Raw genomic sequence first — 18373 nt, forward strand, 5'->3', positions numbered from 1 at the left:
TGACAAAACACAGACAGCCTCTTAAGGAAATAAGTAGTTAGCTTTGGCCAAGATGAAACAAATGACAAAACATCATGATATTCCATAGAAAAGTGTTATTTTATTCAGGCGCAGCACTTCAAGAGTCCCTTTATTCCCTGACTTTCTATGGTAGTGGACTGACACAATATATTACAAAGCACTGCGAAGGTGGTGGGAATAAAAAGGGAAATGGAGAAAACAGAACTTACGAAAATAAATTCAAATCAAGTCTTTCACCAACAACAAAGGTTACCTGCACCATTACAAAACAAGAAAGGACTATTCTGGTCAAACGGAACAGTGGAACAATGAATTGTATTTCTACTTCAAGTTTAACTCCCCTTTTCTGTGGTAGCTAGTAAAACCCAGAAGATATATAACAGTTCAGAAGTTGGCCAAAGCGTACGCTTGTAGGCATTCATCTTTAAGACATCAAAACCAAATTCAAGTATCTTAGACGATTGCAAAATATCGTATGTAGATGCTTTAACTCAAATAAAAACAGAAAATGCTGGAAAAACTCAGCAGGTCAGGCAGCATCTGTGGGGAGAAACATTTCATGTTGGTGACCCTTGGGAGTATTTCAGCATTTTATATTTTTATTTCAAGTATTTTAGAGGGGAGCCAAGCAATCTATGCAAATTAGAGTTAGTAAGCATTTAACCTTTCCACTTTTCCCAAGCAAAAATGTCTACACACACAACTATTAAAAGGAAATTGGTTAAAAAAAAAACTGATCACAATTTTAATGAGAACTGTGATGTTTATATTGGTTCCCAGGAGCAGAGGGTTAAAGAAACACAAATGACCCAATACATTAAATGATATTAACTGATATCACAATATATTTCCTGTAAACAAGTTGAGAGGTATGTAGGCCTCACTTTAGCCAACATTAGTTCCAGCTACAACACTCATGCAGCTGCCATTTGCTTTTCAACTCAATAACCCAAAAATACTCTTTATGGCTTGGCACTACTGGCATTTAATGTTAACTCCTAAATTCCTGCACTTAATGCTCCAAAGGAAACATAGAAAGTTGACACTAAAGAGACCTACGTCTTCACATTGAAACTGAAACTCAAGCAAAAACGTTAGTGTTGCTTTATCCTGGAACTTTTCATGCTAAAATACATTGACGACATTGCTTTTTTTAAAAAAAAAATGTAGGTAGGTTGATTCTGGAGCAGAATCAGTCAGTTGTTTTTGAGCACAGCACATGGCCTTGAAATGAACAGGAAACTTAAAATAAAATTGTATAAGAAACAAAACTTCAAATCTGGGTCCAAAAGGCTGGAAATGTTGATTGGAATTTGTAAAAGGCAAAGTCAAAAGTTTGTGGTTTAATCAGAAATAGGAATTGAAAGTAGTTAGCATAATGAAAATTCAATGGGTGGGGGTGGCAAGTGGGAAGTGGGAGGAAGACGAAGACAGAATTTGTTACCCCTTCTTTATTTCCATTGGTTTTATTCCATTAAGAGAGCTTACTCGTTTTCCAGTTCCAACAATAAGATTCACTCCAGAAACTTTAACCTGTTAAAAACTGCAAAGGAAGTCCAGGCAACAAGATAGTTAAGGGAATGGAGAAAAGATAAACCTATATTATTAAATTAAGAAAAAAAATGGACCAGAGGGAGAGAGGGTTCAAACAGGCCAATTTTCAGACCTCTTATCAGGAGTGAGTGAATGCATAGAATGGACTTTTGGGAAATTAGGGGAGGCACCAAATCCCAGAATTATTTTTTTTTATAAAAAGAAATTAGATGTTGACAATGGCAGAAGTGGAGTGAAGATCCTTTTGAATAGCTGAACTAATATGGTTTGTTTGGTTTTCCTCCTTCATCATTATCCTGTGATCTCTTCTTTTTTTGAAAAGAATTCTGGAAATACATGGTAAATCCTTCTTTTCATTAGTTTGGTTTTCTTTTCAAAATGAATGGTAGCTTAATATAAAATATAGAAGTTGCAGGTATTAAAGAACAATCCCTTTTAGTCAAACAAGTTTCAACACAATAATATCAGCTTTTCAGAAGTGATATTTTACTGTAGCACTTGGGCCGTACATCCCTAACCCACTGAAGAATTTAATCTCTTTCACCACCTCCATGGGTACCACAGATACATTTTTCATTCAGGCAAGAGGTATAGATATTATGGGAGTAGTGGCTCCTACCTCCTTTAGCTACACTGCTGAATTGCAAACACTGCCACTGCCTTAAAACTACCCAGGAGCGTCTGCAATTTATATATATATTTTTAAAATCCACTGGCACATTACTGGTTAGAAGATAAAGCCATTCTGTGCAGTGAAATTCAGTCATGGTATGTCTCTTAAATATTGCTACACAAGGCATTAATACCCAGGCTTCTGTATTATAGTCACAATAGTGAACATTTTGCTCCTAGTTTGATTCTCAAATCAAATATTCGACAAAAGGACAATCACAACAGGACAGAATTTGCCTTAATTTTAACATTTCCAAACTAAAACGTAAATGCATTATTGGATCATATTTCTTAGCCCAAGATGCTGGAGCACAAACATTTAATAAGAACTTACTGGTCAAAAGGCAGGGTGTCACTTCTCTTAAAGTTAATGCAAAGGACAAAACCTTGCCTAGCAAAATTAAATGCTTCAGAAGAATTCTGCATTGTCGCCAGAAAAAGTGAAGCCGTAATTTTGCTTTGATCAAATTGTGTAAGACCTTGGCTGGTTTCCCCTTCCCAGAAACAGTAAATAGTAAAGTCAATGCTAAACTTCAGTAGAGAGTTTCTACTGCTTGGCCTTCGGTCAGTGTGGTCTGCTGTTGGAATCCGAAGTGTCTCTCTTGCATGAAACAGTGTAGCCATTCAAACAACCATTCCGCTTGCTCAGCCCACCATTGAGGAGGTCTTGGATATGCTGCACTATCAAGTTTATGGCAACTGGAGGGAAGAATTGGAAGAGTTCTTTAAATAAACTGGAATTAATACTAACATATCAACTTTGACCACCCCCCCCCACCCCCCACACACACTTAACCAATTCCTCCACCAGAAATTCCCCCTACTATCAACTCTACCTCCCTCTTATCACCATGAAACATTTAAATAGTTTCAACATTTTCGATGACTGGAGTTCAAATAAAGAAGTACTCTTGTTCTAATTTATTGTTTCAGATATACAATGGATAAAGATAAAGGAATCCTTGAGGGAACGCAATAGACATAAGCATGTGGAAGAAGATTACTGGCTAAATTATTCAGTTCACATTATAGCATAACTGATAGGGTGGCAGAAACACAATTGTTGCCCCCTAGCTAAAGCAAGTACTACAAGATCTATGGAAAAGTAGAATTGGCATAGTCTATTCAAATAAAGGGCAGAAAAGTCAGCCCAAGACAATGGTACTCAAATTTCAGAATGGTTATCTGCTCAGACTGAAAAACTACAGTTCAGCATAATGAATTATTCTATTCCTATTCCAACACTTCAAAACTGTAGTGGTCATGAGTTTTTTTTATTGACGCACTGATCATTTCAAATAAACCTCAGAAGCCAATATTCCCACATTATAAAGATGCACAAATGCAGAAAAGTCTACTTTAAGAGCTAGACCCTTGAATTGCAGGATGACATCTCACACAAATGTGGCCTAAAATTACACACAATTGGCAGCTTTATGAGTATTTCTTGCGGTCTGAAAACAATTTAATTATTTACAGGATAACACATTCCTGCTTTGTGAGCCATTTCTTTTCCTCCCCAAACTGGTAATACTCTTAGAGCCTAAAGATCTGTAGCTTCTGTTCAGCTCAGAGAACCTGTCACTTAAGACCATTTTCTCCTAAACCATAATTTCAAAGAGGGGCATATTACTTCCAAAAAAGTTAATCTGAGCTTCCAAAAAAGTTAATCTGAGCTTCCATGTGGTTATTTTAACAGCTGCTTCACAGACAATAAAATGTCAGTTTGGCCCAATGACTGGAGAACAGTGAGTGGAAAGTACACACACACCATCAGGGTGTGCTTGGGTGTGCACCAGGAACTGCCCCATAACAGTAATTCACGGTGTAATATTACACAGTATAGTACTGAGTAGCCACTCACCATCACAATCAAATGCAAAAAGTGAGTGATTAGTATAAAATGGATCAGCCACCGCATTTCTCCTCATTTCAGATTCCATCAGGAGAGGGGCAAGTTGGCACAAATATGGTCTCAGATTTCAGATAATTTTCTATTTCCTGGTTTTTAAAACTGGAGTCCTGTGCTCACTAAGAGAGTTAAGGACATTGGATTCCTCCATTTGTTAACTGCTTCCATTGCCATACAGCATTCAGAACAAACGTTTCAAGAATGATTTGGATAGGAAAAAAGTTATTAAAAATCAGAATATATATTTGCAGAGGACTCCAAACATGTAGGGGGTGTTTCTCCCAAAACATTCTAAAGTGTCCAATTTATGTGAAAACTGGAGTACATTGCGCTGTTTTTTTCAGTGGGAGTTTAGAGAAGAATCTCCCACACTTTGTGCACTGCTGGGTGCATCAGCGTGAATCACGTTAGAAATCAGGGCCTATTCCCGCTGGAGAGGCCGGCAGTATAGCGCTGAGTGCGCCACTGCGCGTGCGCCGATCTGTCAGCGCCGAGATTGGCCCATGCAGTGGCCCGTCTGCTGGCCACCCGATTGTTGGCCAGCTTGAACACTGGCCAGCTCCGCGACCTTGCAACACCCCCCCCCACACAAGGTTGCTTGCTCCCCAAGCATGCCTGGGTGCAGCCTTGACCTCCCTGCCCCCCCCCCTCCCCCACTAATTCCACATCCACCCCAATGGCCAGGCCTGATCGCTGGCCTCCCACCCTCCCCCACCGATTCTGACTGCAGAGTGGCAGCGGGACCCCCCCCACCAATCGAGCCCCATATGGCCTTGTCCCTTGGCACTTTGCCCCTTGGGTAGTGTCAGGGGACCCATGCTGGCATGAGAGATTTCAGTCCCGGGCCTGCTAATGCCATTTAAAACAGATTCAAATGAGGGGCTGCATATATAATGCAGCTCCGCGCCTATTTCCAGCATGGAGCTGATGGCGCCAGAAATCCGGTGCTGGGAGATGCGCTTGGGGCCGGATGCCCACCACGGATCATGTTAATCCGACGCTGCTTAAATCACGCAGCCCGCTGTGCTAAAAACATCAACACAGCGGGATGGGAGAATCGCCCCTGTGTTATTTAAGCTGCTGCTGTAAGTAACCAGGATTTTGAGTTCTTACAAAATTTTCAACAGCTTTACTAATCTTAAGTTTTAAAATCAAATTCCCTCAACACAGCATTATTTCTCTCATGCAGAATGTTATTGAGTTGTTCAGCAGCTGTGAATGTAGGATGCTTGTCTTCATTGCATTTTAATCTGTGAGATCACACCCTGTATTTGTTTATATAAACTATATAGAGATATTTGCGTTGCTATCTCTGAAATTTCAAACTGATCAAAGACCTAAAATGGCCAAATCTATGTCTGTCTGTGACCTGGAACAAAAGCAGCCAACTCGTTATCCCTGAAGAGCCATGACAAAACCCCTGTGGGCTGCACAGACCAAATTCAAAGAGAGTTATACAAAGGCCATCAGCATTTCATAACCTAGGCTGGCTAACAAGAGTCTGTCTGTCTGCTAAGACAAAGAGCCCCACGACCTTCCTTTCAATTCTTAATGGTTGAGGCATTTAACAATCTTGGGGACCCAGGCAAAGAGTGTGGAAAGGTGGTAGCCATGTGACATGGGCCTCTGGCTTGTGCAACCAACTAATATTGCCTCGCTGAACTGCAAAGTCTCAGCCTGCTCTTTTTTACCATCTGACGACTAGCAGCCTCACAGACAGGGAGCTTTGGTCCAGATTGGACATCTGGTCTCATCTACACTGCTTCTGCTGGAAATTCTGTATCACTGCCTATAAGAAGAATGATTCATCTCTGCATGCCTATCTGATCCTGTGAAGTCAACACCACCAGAAAGTGAATTTGACAGCATCAGTTTTCAGCCTGCCAACCTTCATGAAGGAACACTTCATTGGCCTGTGGATTCTGGAACCCATGTAAAACAATATCTATTTTTTCTATGGCCTCTGCAAACAAACTAGTCCTTTGAGTTCATTCTATCTTGAGTTTAGTGTGGGACTGTTAATGGGAAATACACCACTACTTATGGAAGGAGTGGGGGTAGGGAGCAAATCAATAACCACATTTCTGTTTATGGACGGGCGGTGAGAGATTGGTGCTGTTTAACTTAATCCATCCTCCTGTTCATAACATTTCTTTCTGTAGTGGTTTAAGTGGATCTCTCAACATCCTGTTCATATCGTACTGGCAGCATTGTAATGATTTGGTTGGGGGGGGGTGGGGTGGCAGGATGATGCTGACAAGCTGGTCAGAGGTGTGAAATTATTGCCTGCCTGCACTCTCACCTACACATTAAAGCAAATATTCTGCTTAAAATCAAAAGAAGCAGGGGACGATTCCCCCAAGCCACAGTGCTAATTTTCTAGTGCAGCGGAGTGGGAGAATCTCACGGCCGGGCTGGCCCAGGAGTGGTCAGGGGGGCTGTGATTGGGACGTGGGGGGTTGGGGGGGGGAGGCAGCACTGCAGGGTCCCGGGCTGGCCAGTGATTGAGCTGGCCAACAATAAGGAGACTGACAGTGCGGGGCCACTGCGCATGCGCAGAGGCCCACTGGTTTCAGCCTCCAGAGCGTGAATAGGCCCCACCCCCTGAAATCTAACGATATTCACGCTGGTGGCCTCTGCATTGCATAGAGGGTGAGAGATTCTAGTGTGAACTCCCACTGAAAAAAACAGCCGTAAATTACTCCAGGTTTCCCGCGAATTCAACACTTAAAAATGTTTTGGTGAGAATTCCGGCTGCAATGTTTCCACAGTCTTGGAAGCAGCAATTTACGTAGTTTGCATTTTTGTGGCTACAGTTGGCTATGGACTCAACCATCCACTGCAGTTTAAAGGAAGTAGGTGAGAACACTGCAGATGCCCTAATAATAATCTTCCAAAGTCCTCTATTCGGGAACAGATCCTCTAGTTTAGAAAATTGCAAAAGTACTCCACTATTTAAGAAAGGAGAGGGAGGGAAAGGAGAAAATTACAGAATTATAGCTTAACCTTTGTCAAGAAATGAAGTATGGATTGACCAAACACCTTGAAAACTTTCAGGTGATGAGAGAAAGCCAGCAGAAAGCCAGCACAAAATTTTAAAGCGTAGGTCATATCTGATGAACCTAATTGAAGTTTTCAAAGAGCAAGTGAGCAAAGTAGTGGACAGAATGTCTCTGGGTGTTATTTATGTGAATTTCCAGGAGGGAGAGTAGAACTCAGCAAGTTGCTCGTACAATGAGCCTGCAGAGACACAATGAGTTGATTGGCCTGCCTCTGTAATTTAAGCATTCCACAATTCTAATAGTTTCAACACACAATACCACCCATAGGCCACAATTTGAACACTCCCAATAGCCCATCAAGATGGTTCTCCTAAAATACTACGGTTAAATTCAGTGTCAGAAATTCCAGCCTAGGTGGTAAACCAATGCAGAATTGTTAGTCCATACACAAAAGCAAAAAAGGTTCAGAGTATAATATCTGATTTCACCCAACAGTTAGCAGTAAATTAGGAAACAGTTCCTTTGCTTCAAGAATTGTATAAACATTATTAAAAGCAATGAAAAGCTTCATACCCAAGTTTTCTGCTCCTCTTGGAATGATGACATCTGCGTACTTTTTTGTCTGTTTTGAAAAAAATAATGTTTATTTGGCGGTGTATCACAACATTACGATAGGTTAAATAGGGAGGAGCCCTAAGTTTATACATGTGGGGCATGCACGCAGTAGAATGGATGAAGCGAAAAGGAAAAGGGGATTAGTTAAGGCTACATTATTAAGCGAGGAACTGCACATTGGTAATTGACAACATGAAATGAAGTTTTAAACATCAGGAGAATGCCTTTAATGAAACAGTTTACTATAAATATTCTGTAGATCAATGTTTCATCAGATGATATTACTGTTCTATTCACTCAAAAGGTTTTTCAAATGAAGTGTTACTTCTTTATTATACAGCTTACATAGATAGTCATGACTCAAAATACACCTTTAAAAGATCATTTTGGAAGATACTTTTCAAATATCATCCCTCCTATTAATATATTATGCAAGTTATAATATATGCATTTTTATAATGGTGTCATGGTACGCCACACCTTGAAAGTAAAATACCACAAATCACTGTAACCAAAAACTTTTACATAATTTCTCTTTTTACTATTAAATGGAATTCACAGGCCAATTGACCCAACAGGTCTATGCCAGTGTTAATGTGCCAGATTAGTCTCCTCCCACTCTGTCAGCATATCCTTCCATTCCTTTCTCCTCCATCTCCCTTGTGTGGCAGCTGTCTCATTTTTGAATCACAACGATCTAGGTTTAAATATCCTGTCAAATATTTATCCCACAACATCACATTATCTGGTCATTATCACATTGCCGTTTGTGGGAGCTTGCTGTGTGTCCTCTTAAAAAAGAAAACAGGAATAATCCAAGCCGGCATTTACCACCCCATCAGTTTACTCTTGATCAACATGGCCATCAAGCGGCACTTGGCAATAACCTGCTCACTGGTGCTCAGTTTAGGTTCCACCAGGGTCACTCAGTTCCTGACCTCATTACAGCCTTGGTCCAAACAAGGACAAAAGAGCTGAACCCCACAGAGGTCAGGTGAGATTGATTGCCCTTGACATCAAGGCAGAATTGGTTGAGCATTGCATCAGGCAGCCCCAGCAGAACTGGAGTCAGTGGAAATTAGCAGGGGGAAACGCTCTGCTGGTTGGAGTCATAGTGCAAATTAAGATATTTCTAGTTGTTGGAGGTCTGTCATCTTTGCTCCAGGGTGTCACTGCAGGAATTCCTCAGAGTAATGTCCTAGGTCCAACCATCTTCAGCTGTTTCATCAATGACCTTCCTTCAATCATAATGTCAGAAGTGGGGATGTTTGCACAATGTTCAGCACCATTTGCAACTCCTCATATTGAAGCAGCCCATGTCTATATGCTGCCAGACCTGGGCAATATCCAGGCTTGGATATTGAGTTTTTTTTAAAAAAATCATTTATGGGATGTGAGCGTCGTTGGCTAGGCCAACATCTATTGGCCATCCTGGCTTTTGAAGCCACAGTATTTATATGACTCATTTTCATTTTCTGGCCAATGGTAACCCCCAGGTTGTTGATAGTGGGGGATTCTGCGATGGTAATGCCATTGAATGTCAAGGGGTAATGGTTAGATTCTCTCTTATTGGAGATGGTCATCGCCTGGCACTTGTATGGTGTGAAGTTGCTTGCCAATTGTCAGCCCAAGCCTGGATATTGCCCAGGTCTGGCAGCATATAGACATGGGCTGCTTCAATATGAGGAGTTGCAAATGGTGCTGAACATTGTGCAAACATCAGCAAACATCCCCACTTCTGACATTATGATTGAAGGAAGGTCATTGATGAAACAGCTGAAGATGGTTGGACCTAGGACATTACTCTGAGGAATTCCTGCAGTGACATCCTGGAGCAAAGATGACAGACCTCCAACAACTAGAAATATCTTAATTTGCACTATGACTCCAACCAGCAGAGCGTTTCCCCCTGCTAATTTCCACTGACTCCAGTTCTGCTGGGGCTGCCTGATGCAATGCTCAACCAATTCTGCCTTGATGTCAAGGGCAATCAATCTCACCTGACCTCTGTGGGGTTCAGCTCTTTTGTCCTTGTTTGGACCAAGGCTGTAATGAGGTCAGGAACTGAGTGACCCTGGTGGAACCTAAACTGAGCACCAGTGAGCAGGTTATTGCCAAGTGCCGCTTGATGGCCATGTTGATCAAGAGTAAACTGATGGGGTGGTAAATGCCGGCTTGGATTATTCCTGTTTTCTTTTTTAAGAGGACATACGTGGGCAATTTTCCATATTGCTGGGTCGATGCTAGTGTTGTAGCTGCACTGGAAAAGCTTGGCTAGGAGCACGGCATGTTCTGGAGCACATCAGGGCCCATAGCCTTTGCAGTATTCACTGCTTTTAGCCATTTCTTGTGGAATTAATCAAATTGACTGAAGACTGGCATCAGTGATGCTGGGAACCTCCAGAGGAGGCCGAAATGGATCATCCACTCAGAACTTCTGGCTCAAATTGTCACAAGTGCTTTATAGAATCCCTGAAGTGCAGAAGGGGGCCATTCAGTCCATTGAGTGTGCTTCGACTCTCGAACAGAACATCTTGCCCAGGGCCAGCTCTATCCCCATAATTTAGAATTGTAGATATGTATCTCAAGATACTTATATGGTGATTGTCAACTCATTAAAAACAGTCAATTCTTTTCCTTATTTCCAAATGATTTCTCCTACTCTGAAGTCTACATAAAATCTTTACATGAGTTACACTGTATCCTACAGAATTTTACTGAAATCATATTTTACAAAGTACATTTTACTGACAAATATTGTCTCTTAGTAAACTCAGTAAATCACTTACAACTCAGTCATAGGGGTTTACAGCATGGAAACAGGCCCTTCGGCCCAACTTGTCCATGCCGCCCTTTTTTTTTAAACCCCTAAGCTCATCCCATTTGCCCGTATTTGGCCCATATCCCTCTATACCCATCTTACCCATGTAACTGTCTAAATACTTTTTAAAGGACAAAATTGTACGCGCCTCTATTATTACCTCTGGCAGCTTGTTCCAGACACTCACCACCCTGTGTGTGAAAGAAATGCCCCTCTGGACACTTTTGTATCTCTCCCCTCTCACCTTAAACCTATGCCCTCTAGTTTTAGACCCCCCTACCTTTGGGAAAAGATATTGACTATTTAGCTGATCTATGCCCCTTTGTCATGGCAGCTTATTATTAAATAATAAGCTAAAAGCAGTAAAAGCATCAAGATGACCAAACTACAGGACTCTCCTGAACTGTGAAGAAGCAAAAGGGGGTTAGGTTCACCAAGAGTGGGTGCTTAATCCTCCGCATTGTAGAACCTTAACTAAATATTACATCAATGGCCCTGTTATACTTACTGGGAGACAGAATTCTTCAAAAGCTGGCTTGACAAATGTTATGTACTGTGTTAAAACTTGTTCTAGATCCCGCTGCCTTTCACTGATGTCTCTCAATACTGAAACAAAATAATGAGCCATTTTTACTGCAGAGTTGCAAACTGAGAATTTACAGAAATATTCACTTCAAAAATCAGCACTTAAAACAAAAGTAATATTTCACCAAATAAATTTAAAGTTAACCATGTTCGACTTTATTACTCTCAAAATGTGAATGCTTGCAATTCCTTCAATCTGCAAATGTCTCTTTTATACAGTTTAATATTTGATCATTTAAAGAAAAAGATCAAATATGCACACAATTAAAAAGCTGCATCCAGGTTGCACGCTGCATTTCCACACAAGCCCAATGCACCACAGGTTTGAAACTCACACAAAGGGAGCACCTAATCTCAGCTCACTCTAGGGAATGGAGACAAAGAGGGTAGGGAACAATGACCCACCATATGATGTGAAATTAATATTTATAAAGTATTCAATCACAGAAACTTACACTCAAAATACCAAAATGCCTAAAAGACATTCAACAGTTTTGCAGTGTTGTCATTTTCAGTTCTCCCAGTGTTGTGGTCAAGATGAGTGTGAAAATCTAAACCTTTCAATGAGTGGTATTTATGCAGATGAGCCACTTGATCTACGCAAATCACATGACAAACTGTGTTGATACCAGGAAGCTTGCCAAAATGATTAGTGAAGCTCAACTTTTAAACTTCGGTGGTGGAATGTCACATAAACAAGGACTTCTTAGACCAGAAAACAATCTTTTCGTGCCTGCAGGAACAAGCTGAATCAAGATGAGTATTGTTCAACAAGTAAATGGTAGATTATCTAACCCTCAAAGCAAAAACAGTAAAATACAAGAGAGAATTGAAAACAGTGTAGGCTGTGTATCATATACTCTCAGATGATATCAGAAAATATCAAAGGTCATGCCTACAAAGATGTAAATTATACCACCATCATATCTGAGGCTGCTTAAGAAACTGACCGTGTCTTAAATACCTTTTACGATCATACTGCATAGCTGAGAAACCACTGTTACTCAGCATCAACTATGTTGCTGTATCTTGTGTCCTTCATGCTTTATTGTGTGCCTAGGAATTGTTTTGTCTGCAGTTTTACTGTATTCAATAAACAAAAATATTCTCATCTTTCACCAATGAACCTAAGATGAGGTCCAAGTGGACCATCACGGAGATGTATTTAAAAGTCCTGCAAAAAGGATGAAGCTCTACAGCTACAATCCATAGATATGCAGGGTCCAGGTGATGGTACTGCCAGGATGATGTGTCAGCAGCTGGATCCTGCACAATGTCTTCTCTAGCTGGTGCACTGGAAGCCAGAAGATTGCTGGAGGGAAGTGGTCAGGAATGCCACACTATGAAAGCCTATCATGTTGCTTCAAACCAGAGATGTTTGGTGGTCATTCACTTGCTACATTCTACACTGCTACTTTGGAACTAATTAAAGGACACCATTGTATACTATTATGTAAGTTGGAGGACTATAGAATAAGTAAAGCAAATTAAGTTTTCTTTCTCACAGAATAAACAAAATAAGTGTCCAAGACAGTTCCCCACTTCTTTTCCAGAACCATGACACGGTGCTGCTTGTCCTCACTTTCCACCTATCAGCCTCCACATTCAAAGGATCATCCTCCACCATTTCCGCCACCTTCAGCATGATGCCACCACCAAACATTTTCTTCCCTACCTTTTCAGCATTCCAAAAAGGACGGTTCTCTCAGTAATATCCTGGTCCACTTCTCAATCACCTGCAACACCTCATCCCCTTCCTTGGCAAACGTACCAGGGGATTCTCACAGTAACTTCATTACGGTGTTAATGTAAGCCTACTTATGACAATAATAAATAAACTTTAAACTACTAGGTCTGGCATCTCCTGTTTTACCTCCTCTGTCTTCACCATCCAAAGCCTCAAACACTCATTCCAGGTGAAGCAGTGATTTAGTTGTACTTCTTTCAATTTAGTATATTGTATTTCCTGCTCACTAAGTGGTCTCCTCCACAGTGGGAAGATTATAAGCAGATTGGAACTTGGTGAAATTAGAATCGCTCGGGAAGCTGTACTGAGCAAACTGATGGAGCTGTGGACTGCGCCACAGTGCCAAGGGCCCAGGTTCAATTCTGACCTTAGGTGTCTTGTGCATACTCCACACAGACAATCTTCCAGTGTCTGCTCTGGTTTCCTCCCACAGTCCAAAGAGCTTAGATGGATTGGCCATGCTAAATTGCTTCTTAGTGTCCAAAAATGTGTAAGTTCGTGGATTAGCCATGGTAAATGTGCAGGGTTACAGGGATGGGCCTGAGTAAGACACTCTTTCGGAGTGTCAGTGCAGACTTGATGAGCCGAATGGCCTCCTTCTGCACTGTAGGGATTCTATAGTTTTATGTTTAACCAATTTATTGGACTTCTTTGAAGGAGTAACATGTAATGTGGATAAAGAGGGTCATGTAGACGTGCTGCACTTGGATTTTTAGAAGGCATCTGATAAGGAGCTACATCAAAGGGTTTTGAAGAAAATAAAAGTTCATGGTGTAGAGGGTAACACAGATAGATGATTGACTAGCTACAGAAAGCAGAGTATACAGATTGGCAGCATGTGATAAGTGGAGTCTGTGCTGGGGCCTCAACCTTTTACATTTTACTATGATTTAGAAGAGGGGAGTAATGGCATGGTAGCTAAATTTACAAATGACGCAAAGATGGGTAAGAAAGTATGTTGCAAAGAGGACACAGGAGGTTGCAGATGGTTGAGTGAGTGAGCAGAAATCTGTCAGATGGAGTATAATGTGGGAAAATGTGAAGTTGTTCATTGCTTAATAAGAAAATGCCTGTAGAATTCTGAGGTGGAGGGATTGAAGTGTTCTAGGCCCAACCATCTGCAGCTGCTGCTTCAACAACTTTCTTTCCAGCATTGGGTCAGAAGTGCGGATGTTTGCTGATGACTGCATGATGTTCAGCACCATTTGTGACAGCTCAGATACTAAAGCAATCCATGTCAAAATACAGCAAGACCTGGACAATATCCAGGCCTAGGCTGACAAGTGCCAAGTAACATTCATGTCACACAAGTGCTAGGCAATGATCATGTCCATCAAGAGAGAACTTAATCATCTAACCATCGCCCCATGACATTCAATGGCATCACCATCGCTGAAATTGTCCACAATCAGCATCCTTTCGGTTAACAATGACCAGAAACTAATCTGGACTAACCATATAAATACTGTAGCTACAAAAGCAGGTCAGAGGCTAGAAATCCTGCGGCAAGTAAACTCACCTCCTGACTCCTCAAATCCTGTCCACAATCTACAAGGCACAAGTCAAGAGTGTAATGGAATGCTTTCCACTTGCCTGAATAAATGCCACTCAAACAACACTGAAGAAGCTCAACATCATCCAGGAAAAAGGAACCCACTTGATCAGTACCCCGTCCACAAACATTCACTTCCTCCACCACTGACAAACAGTGGCAACAGAGTGTACAATCTACGAGATGCACTACAGGAACTCACCAAAGTACCTGAGACAGCAGCTTCAAAACCCACAACTGCTAGCATCTAGAAGGACAAGGGGCAGCAGGAAACTGGGAATACCTGGAGGTTCCCTCTGGCTTAGAAATATATTGTCGCTCTTTCACTATCGCTGAGTCAAAATCCTGGAACTCCAATGGCCCTGTGTGTATACCGACATGATGTGGAGATGCCGGCGTTGGACTGGGGTAAACGCAGTAAGAGTTTTAACAACACCAGGTTAAAGTCCAACAGGTTTATTTGGTAGCAAATGCCATTAGCTTTCGGAGCGCTGCTCCTTCGTCAGATGGAGTGGATATCTGCTCTCAAACAGGGCACAGAGACACAAAATCAAGTTAAGAATACTGATTAGAATGCGAATCTCTACAGCCAACCAGGTCTTAAAGATACAGACAATGTGAGTGGAGGGAGCATTAAGCACAGGTTAAAGAGATGTGTATTGTCTCCAGACAGTTCAGCCAGTGAGATTCTGCAAGTCCAGGAGGCAAGCTGTGGGGGTTACTGATAGTGTGACATAAACCCAAGATCCCGGTTTAGGCCGTCCTCATGTGTGCGGAACTTGACTATCAGTTTCTGCTCAGCGACTCTGCGCTGTCGTGTGTCATGAAGGCCACCTTGGAGAACGCTTACCCGAAGGTCAGAGGCTGAATGCCCGTGACCATTGAAGTGTTCCCCAACAGGAAGAGAACAGTCTTGCCTGGTGATTGTCGAGCGGTGTTCATTCATCCGTTGTCGTAGCATCTGCATGGTTTCCCCAATGTACCATGCCTCGGGACATCCTTTCCTGCAGCGTATCAGGTAGACAACGTTGGCTGAGTTGCAAGAGTAGGTACCATGTACCTGGTAGATGGGTGTTCTCACGTGAGATGATGGCAGCCGTGTCGATGATCCGGCATGTCTTGCAGAGGTTGTTGTGGCAGGGTTGTGTGGTGTCGTGGTCACTGTTCTCCTGAAGGCTGGGTAGTTTGCTGCGGACAGTGGTCTGTTTGAGGTTGTGCGGTTGTTTGAAGGCAAGAAGTGGGGGTGTGGGGATGGCCTTGGCGAGATGTTTGTCTTCATCAATGACATGTTGAAGGCTCTGGAGGAGATGCCGTAGCTTCTCCGCTCCGGGGAAGTACTGGACGACGAAGGATACTCTGTCCACCGTGTCCGTCTTCTGAGGAGGTCTGGTTGGCTGTAGAGATTTGCATTCTAATCAGTATTCTGTCATTTGATTTTGTGTCTCTGCATGCCCTGTTTGAGAGCAGATATCCACTCCATCTGACGAAGGAGCAGCGCTCTGAAAGCTAATGGCATTTGCTACCAAATAAACCTGTTGGACTTTAACCTGGTGTTGTTAAAACTCTTACTGTGTATACCTACATCTCAGAGACTACAGCAGTTCAAGAAGACAGTTCACCACCACTGTCTCAAGGGAAACTAGGGTTGGACAATAAATTCTAGCCAGACTTGGGCTGACGAGTGGCAAGTAACATTTGCACCACACAAATGCCAGGCACTCTAACCACCACCCCTTGGCATTCAATGGTGTAGCCATCACTGAATCCCCCACTGTCAACATCCTTGGGGTTACCATTGACCAGAAACTCAACTGGACGCACCACATAACTACAGTGGCTGCAAGGGCAGATCAGAGGCTAGGAATACTGCGGCGAGTAACTCACCTCCTGACTCCCCAGAGCCTATCCACCATCTACAAGGCACAAATCAGGAGTGTGATGGAATACTCCCCATTTTCCTGGATGGGTTCAGCTCCACAACACTCAAAAAGCTTGACAGCATCCAGGACAAAGCAGCCCGCTTGATTGGCACCACATCTACAAACATTCAATTCCTCCACCACCGAGGCTCAGTAGCAATAGTGTGCACTATCTGCAAGATACACTGCAGCAATTCACCAAAGATCCTTAGACAGCACCTTCCAAACCCATGACCACTTCCATCTAGAAGGACATGGGCAGCAGATAAATGGGAACACCACCACCTGCACTTTCCCCTCCAAGCCACTCACCATCCTGACTTGGAAATATATCGCCGTTCCTTCGCAATCGCTGGGTCAAAATCCTGGAATTCCCTCCCTAATGGCTTTGTGGGTCAACTCACAGAACATGAACTGCAGCGATTGAAGAAGGCAGCTCACCGCCACCTTCTCAAGGGCAACTAGGGAAGGGCAATAAATGCTGGCCCAGCCAGTGATGCCCATGTCCCACGAATGAATTTTTAAAAATGAGCAAGTTGTCTTCTGAAGAACGGTTAGACAGTCTGGGCTTGTTTCCACTGGAGTTTAGAAGTGTGAGAGGTGACTTGATTAAAGCCTACAAGATGCTGAATGGTCTTGACAAGGGAGACATAAAAATTATATTTTCTCTTGTGGGTGGGTTCAGAACTAAGGGGCATTGTTTTAAAATTAGGAGTCACCCTTTCAGGACAGCGATGAGAAGATTTTTTTTCTCTCAGAAGGCTGTGCGACTTTGGAACTCCCAAAAGGTGCAAGTCATTAAATACATTTTAAGGTGGAGGTAGACTGATTCTCTTGCCCAACAAGAGTCTACGGTTATCTGGGAAAGTAGAACGTGAAACACGGACAGAGCAGCCATTGTATTATTGAATGGCAGAGCAGGCTCAAGGGGCCGAATGGCCTACTTCCGCACCTATTTCGAATGGTCATATTGTGAATTCCCACCTGTTGCTTGATCATTTATCTATAATACAGCAGCTAGTTCACATAATGATTTGCTTACAGTGCAGTTTGATCAGGCATGGTAACTCATCAGAAAATGACAGACTACTGTATGATCGAGCTGAACAAAGTTTCTGAATATTTAAACCCTATCAATTTTAAGAATAAGCATATACAAGTAGTGACAAGACTGATCAAAAAACTCAGGTACTCAATGGATGCCAACTTCCTGCTCCTATGCTTATTGCTGAACATGGTATCTTGAGTTCCACCTCATGGACACTGCTAGGTGCCAACACATTTTTCTGCAGATACTTTAAACAGTGCATCAAAGGACTTTGCCAGCTCCATTTCCTCCCAAACTCCAGGCAACCAACATAAACCATAAATATTATTTCCTGAGGAAATTGGAATCAAGATTCAAGACTCCCAATATTGAGGACAGCATGTACACACAGCCACACTTTGTGTCTTGAAGATCAATGAAAGCTGATGCCACCAGTCATAAAGTACCTCTAGATAAGTGAAACAATGGAACAAAAATGTTCAGGATCTTGTTTAAAGTGCATAATAAATTTAAACCAATAACAATGAAAAATTCTGTACTATCATTATGTTTCATTGCACTGAAGATACAGAAAAAGAGATCACAAAATACAAATACATCACTAACCTCCCCAATAGACTATATAGTGTAACTACAGAGATGATAATCCCAGATTGGATCCTCAGTCTACGCTAAATTAGTCACTCATAGCTATGATAGCAGTAGGTGCCAAGAATTTTTGGGTTAGGATTATGAGAATGGCAGGGTTCCCCTACCCTCCACCCAAGGCGGACACATCCTGGCCAATACTGTCTGCAGTTATTTAACTCTCCAAAAGTATTAATTGGCTAGAGGCCAATTCCCTTACTTGGAATGCAAGTCCCACCTCCTCAGAGAGCTGCCAGCCAATCAGATTGGTTCCCAGTTATCTAGTCCCTGTAGTGTT

At 42.2% G+C, this 18373-nt stretch overlaps 1 protein-coding gene across 3 annotated transcripts in view; it reads right to left on the reverse strand.

The window, feature by feature from the left end:
* The window catches only part of LOC144497207 (uridine-cytidine kinase 2-like), a 141261-nt gene that overhangs the window by 104880 nt on the left and 18008 nt on the right, over positions 1-18373 (reverse strand). The window contains exons 5-7 of one of the 3 annotated variants that reach the window (XM_078218104.1): positions 11106-11203; positions 7735-7783; positions 83-2946 (exon numbers count right to left, since the gene is read on the reverse strand). In XM_078218104.1, coding sequence (XP_078074230.1) covers positions 2813-2946; positions 7735-7783; positions 11106-11203 — 281 coding nt within the window. In that variant the 3' untranslated portion in view covers positions 83-2812. Of the gene's footprint in view, positions 1-82; positions 2971-7734; positions 7784-11105; positions 11204-18373 lie in introns of those variants that run through there. The other 2 variants (XM_078218103.1, XM_078218105.1) reach the window with 2 other exon arrangements.

The sequence above is a fragment of the Mustelus asterias genome, chromosome 8, assembly GCF_964213995.1.
Source record: "Mustelus asterias chromosome 8, sMusAst1.hap1.1, whole genome shotgun sequence".
Lineage (NCBI taxonomy): Eukaryota > Metazoa > Chordata > Chondrichthyes > Carcharhiniformes > Triakidae > Mustelus > Mustelus asterias.